We start from the raw sequence: 5,771 nt of genomic DNA, 5'->3' as shown, positions 1-5,771 counted from the left end.
CGTTGCGGCAGAGACCTCGTCGAGGGGAATGAGGGCCCGGCGGGCGGGATGCGCCTGGGCCCGTGAAGGCGCTGCGGACACTGGGCGTCAGGAGCTTAGAAAAATGAGCAAAGTTAGGCAGGCGTTTGAAAAATAGGGAAGCCAGACTGCGTTTTCCAGGAAAACGTGCTCTGACCTGTGCAAGGTGAGACGCATCCTGGCACGTAGCCACAAGTTGTTTGCAGCAGGCAGTTGCACCACAGGCAGCAAGCAGGAAAACCCTAAAGCTTAGTAATGGGACAGTGCAGAATAATCAGAATAAGGTTTCTGAGAAGCTATAGTCAGTTTTCCTTTAATAGTAAGCAGTAACCAGAGGAGGACGAATGTTTTCTAGACTTTGTTTATGTCCGTCTCCAAAAGTCATGATAGAGATTGAGAAGGCCTAAACAGGCTTTGTGTCTGGCTTCATTTCAGGGATAAAGCGTATCTGAAGCAGTGCAGTGCTAGCCAAACTATCTTTGAGCAAAAAAAAATGTATCAAGCATCTTCTTATGCCATGTGATGACCAGGAACGTCTTCGGTGTTATTTCATTATTTTACAAACTATTTTTTTTTCCCCATCATTACTACTATGTTCATTCAGTGGTGATTAAGGTAACTCAGTAGCATTATAAAAATAATCGTTGTTGATTTTATTCTTTCCTTGGTTTTATACTTTCTTTCTCAATTTTCCACCTCCCTTTTTTCTTAAACATTGTCAAAGGGAAAAACAGGTATTATTTAGTCCATTGGATGATTGCTAACAGCCTTGATCCAACAAGTTATTTAGACACATGTCAAAACTTTTATCCCATGATGAGACCCTGCAATTGCAAAGAGGTTCTGTTGCTTCCAGCGGGAGAGTTCACACATGCTGAGGTAGGCACTGGCATGCAGGCCATGATCAGGCAGATCCAAACAGTTTCTGCCATTCCCTGGCTATTTGATCCACTGCAGGCCAGCATGAGCTACTGATGACTCCTGTGAATTGATACCCCTTCTTATATGTGAGGCAAGCCACGGAACAAAGTACAGGATGCCATGGGATCAAGTCTTGACCAGTTCCTCTCCTGAATAAAAACTGAAGCAAATCATGCTGACAGAAATCTAAATTCATTACAATTTTAACTCCAGTCTTTCCTCATTTAGCAATCTCTACAACCCACTGTGGTCAAGAAAGCTTTTTAATTTCTAACAGACTGGCTGCAGTTTCATCTTGGGATTAGAGTGATTTCAAAGGATCATAAAATAACCAACTTGTTAAGAGTTGTTATGCATCCTCATATGAATTTATGACAAAAGTTTAACTTGCTGTGCTGCACACATAATTTATTACTCCTGCGAGAGCTACTGTAATGGATCTATCGTAGATATTACTTTTTTGTTGTTGTTGTTGATTCTTCTTTTTCTTTACCTTTTTTACTTGGAGAAATAAATGTAAAAATTCACTGAAGATGGTTACCTCTAATATCATTCCTTTTCAGACTCTATCGAACCTGAGGATATGCCTTTGGAAAGCACTGAAATGACACAGGATCAGCTGTTGAACTATCAGTTGATGTTTCCCATAGGCCAGGACAAATCCATCCCCTGGAATGCCATCACTGCCTATGAAAACATGAAAGCAAAGAGAATATCTGAACTCCAGAAATGGAAAGAGCAGGTGGGTTTTCTTTGCAAACCTTTGAGAGAGCATTTCAGTAGATGCTATTGATTCAGAATACAAAATGAAAATGTGCACGAGATCCTAGCAGCAATGCTGGGATGTCAGTATTTCAGGCAGCCAGCAAACAGACTTTTGGAATGCTTTCATGAGATGCTTGAGGAACAGGCAAAACAGCAGAAGTGATAAAAACAAGTGTGCATCAGATACATCCTACATAGACTCCATGCAAAGACTGAATGTTTTTCTGCACTTACTATCAGATTATAACATGGGCCCTTAATTTCCAGGGGCCCGTATTAAAATCTTGGACTCCTTTTGTGTTTTAGCTAAAAAATAAAAGGCATTTGTCACTGGTCCAATGCTCATTGAAATAAAAAGGACTTCTTACATACAGTTATTGATGAAACACAAATACTAAAAACCAAAACGTGTTTCTTTCAGATAACAAGGAAACGCTGTTAAGTAGATGCATGTAAAAAGACAGAAAACTTAGCAATTAAACTAAGCTTTTGCCGTCGACACTGCAAAGTCACTGCGAAGTGAGTAATGGGGGTGGGAGGTCTTTGCGAGCAGGTCCGTGTTCCACTTGAGGGCACCATAGAGCCACCGTTAGACCAGTCCCAGGCAGCCAGCACATCCGCAGCGCAGAGCTGAATTAGAATTGGGCACCACAGAAGCCCGGTTTTGTAATGGTCACCGGCAAAATGAAAAAAAGAAAAAAGGCAAAAACCTACTAAGCACCACCCCACCCTAGGAAGCCTCATTCCACATCCAGAACAGGACTTAATCACTGATTTAGTTTGAACTATTATACATAAATGCTGTTGATACCAGTTCTGATTTTTAGGCTTCTGCTTTTCACACCCAGAGCCACAAATAAGCCCATTGACTTGAACAGGACCACTTATGTGAGGGGCTGACACGGGGAGGTCTTGCAAAAGCAGAGGGTATGATCATTTTTACTCTAAAGTAAAAATATTTGTTCAGTTACTTCTCCTCCCCTTTCACTCATTTAAACACATTCGGTACTAAATACATGGCAATTGGGACTTTGAAAAAGTGAATGAGCAAATTGCGAAAATAGTGAATATTGCAAAACAGTTCTTCATCCCCAGTTCCAGGCACTTTGGGTTGGGTCTCAGAGCCATAGGGGTGCTCTCTATTCTGCTTTGGCAGCAGCTTTGTCCTGTACAAAAGATAACAAACATTCAGATGTTTGTTCTTGCACCATCTATATATGTCTTACACCTATTCTCCATACATCAACAGAACACAGGGCCATGGCAACTCAGAAAACGTGGCTAGTCTCACGTACACCAGCCTCCCAACGTGCACCTCCCCATAATAGGAGAGATTGTACCCTCTGAGCAGTAATGTGTTTACTTAGTACAGGTTAAATTTCCTTGTGTGGCAATTTAAGGACTTAAATCCTCAAGTTTCTGAAGACAGAAAATACCTCAAAGAATAAAAACAAAGACCTAAATGCAACACCAGGGTTTTCTGGCTGTGCTGCTCCTGAAACAAGTAAAAACTATAGGCAAAGCAGCCTAGTACAGTTTATATGACTAACAAGTATTTTCAGCTTTTTGCTAGCTTTATACTGATAACTTTTTGTTTAGCTGGATTCTTTGTGATTTTAGTATTGAAAAATTTTGCATGGTATTTCTGCAGGGACCTTGTCAGAAGGAGCTCTACAGAGCCCTATATAAACTGGCAAAGGCTCAGCAGAGAAGTGGAGGGGAGATTTACAAATTCTACTTGCCCAACTGCAACAAGAATGGATTTTACCACAGCAAGCAGGTACGTGCCTTTTCCCCTGTCTGCTCCCAGCAGTGCTGTGACTAGCCTGACACAGCCAACCCTTTCATAGCCCTTTGCTCCCAAATTCACCGGTTTGCAGCTGCTGGAAAAGCAGGTTGTGAAAACAGGGATACTTAGTAGTGGGAGCAGATGGTTTGTCTTTCTCTTAAAAGTGAGCCACATGCTGTGGGCTGACAGCAATAGAGGCAGGAGTGTTTTCCATTCACGGAACAGGTGCACGCAAGGCCTTTTCCAAAATCTTTTAACCCTCTCTGCTCCCAGGCCAAATCAAGCTCTGTGTACCTGATTTGTTAGCCTATTTCCAGTTGACATTAATTCATAATACCCCCCATACTGCCTGGAAAGATCATGGAATATATAATAACCACTACGGAGAAAGGAGGCGCTCAGCTCCCAGGCAGTGAAAAACTCACACAGGCAGTGAAAAAACTTGCTGGAGCAAAATTAGCCTTCTGAAAGTAGAACAAAATGATTTGTGCTGCCTATGGATTATGCTATATGCTCATTTCCATTATAGCCTCAAAAAAAGCTGTTGCAAGTTATACTGGAGTAATCTGCAAACCTAACTAAAGCTCCAGACCTCAAGTCACACCCTTGTAACCACAGGTCATGCACACAAATTTAGTAGGTCTGCATAAACCTATGTCACCAAGACTCCTTGTTTTTGGGCATGGCACCACTGTGTGACTCACAAACATTGTGACCTGGGATCTAATCAGGCACAAACAGAAATCTTTTTAATCCCCTCCCTAAGAAAAAAACCCATCCTATTTGCCTCCTTGTGTGAAGAGCCAGACCATCCAGTCATTGCTCTGGCCCTACCAGCTCGTATATTCTGCCTTCCCTACATCGGTTTCTCATGCTGGAAGATATTGCTGTTTTATACTGATGTTTACCAAGGAGTGGACAAACTGTTTTAAATCTGAAGTTGCTGTTGTGGTAGCTGAGCTTGGGTCATGGCTCCCTAACCAAGCGTGTTGGTTATGGGTTCTGTCAGAGCAGGGACCACCTCATTCACACCAAGCCTGTGCACAGCAGGTCCCCGCCTTCTGATCCTAGTTCTGTCCAATACCTCTACTTGCAGTATTTAATGTTCTGCTCACAGTTACTTATTATGGGTTTTGATTTGCTAATAATATTCTAGTGTGAAACTTCATTGGATGGAGAGTCTGCTGGATGCTGGTGTGTCTATCCAAAAAATGGAAGAAGAATTCCTGGATCTCCAGAAATGAAAGGAGACCCTGAATGCCAACAGTATCTCACCTCACAAGAGTAAAACTACATACAGTCATTCACACCAAGTTTTCTGTGGGGCCTGATCTAGTCAGGAGGCATTTCAGTCAGGACATGTTTCAGTAAGGTAGTTTTGTACACCTGATTTTCATCATATGAGTAAACTCATGAAATAGCTTTTTTACTGCAATCAGAGTACTCAGATGCTTGAGTGACAGATATGAGCAATTGCAAGATCAAGTCCTACAATCTTGTATATTTTGTTTGTATAATATTATAGATACCCTCATATGTAAAGCTGTTGAATTATTTATTTCACAGTATGTGTGTTTTTGTCTCTGTATGTTGTTACTAATTTATATCCTCAAATACTTCATAACTTTATATGTAAATACTTAATATTATTGCTTTTAGATTGGAGGAATATTGCTACTTAAAACTTCAAATGGTATAACTGTTGGGAAAAATGGCTTGTAAACTTGCATTTTTGTACTATGTATTTATAGACATAAAACTGAATTAAAAAAATAGCTTTCAGTAGAGAACATGCTTAGAAACTTATTTAAAACCTGTTTCGTTTATATATCATGTTGCTTTTGCACCTCTGTTTCAATGTCAAGCTTTTTCTTAAAAAAGTAAGTCTAAACCTTGTTTATATACTGAAGCTCCTGATGGGACAGTATTTGTTTCTGTTTTCCAACATATGCACCAGATAAATGGCAAAACACGAGAGGATATTCTATACCACCTTTGACAGGTGTAAGTTGTTCACATGTTGACATTGTCATGTTATTTAAGACAAGCTATTAAATAATGTCTTCTACACTGTCCTGGTCTCTCGCTTTCTGCATGTTCCCATCCAGCAGTCTGACCTCAGCAGGACAGCGCAGTGGCAGGTGGGAGCGCAGAGGAAAACATGCCTCTTGCAAATCTGCCTCCTGAACTCCTAGCTCCATTTTCCTGCAATGAATTTTCTTCTTTTGTTCTCCCTGCCCTGTTCCCCTTCTCCCGTCCTCTCCAATCCTGGCTGTGC

At 41.1% G+C, this 5,771-nt stretch overlaps 1 protein-coding gene across 1 annotated transcript; it reads left to right on the top strand.

The window, feature by feature from the left end:
* Positions 1-1,502: 1,502 nt before the first annotated feature.
* On the top strand, positions 1,503-4,781 carry IGFBP1 (insulin-like growth factor binding protein 1; the record flags this gene model as incomplete). Its single annotated transcript, XM_010283537.1, has 3 exons — positions 1,503-1,681; positions 3,356-3,484; positions 4,650-4,781. Coding segments are annotated over 3 exons (440 nt in total), but the record flags the coding sequence as incomplete, so codon positions are not given.
* Between the last annotated feature and the right edge of the window lie 990 nt (positions 4,782-5,771).

This window comes from Phaethon lepturus, unplaced genomic scaffold (assembly GCF_000687285.1).
Source record: "Phaethon lepturus isolate BGI_N335 unplaced genomic scaffold, ASM68728v1 scaffold55013, whole genome shotgun sequence".
Taxonomy (NCBI): Eukaryota; Metazoa; Chordata; class Aves; order Phaethontiformes; family Phaethontidae; genus Phaethon; species Phaethon lepturus.
This window is presented reverse-complemented; position numbering and strand designations above follow the sequence as displayed.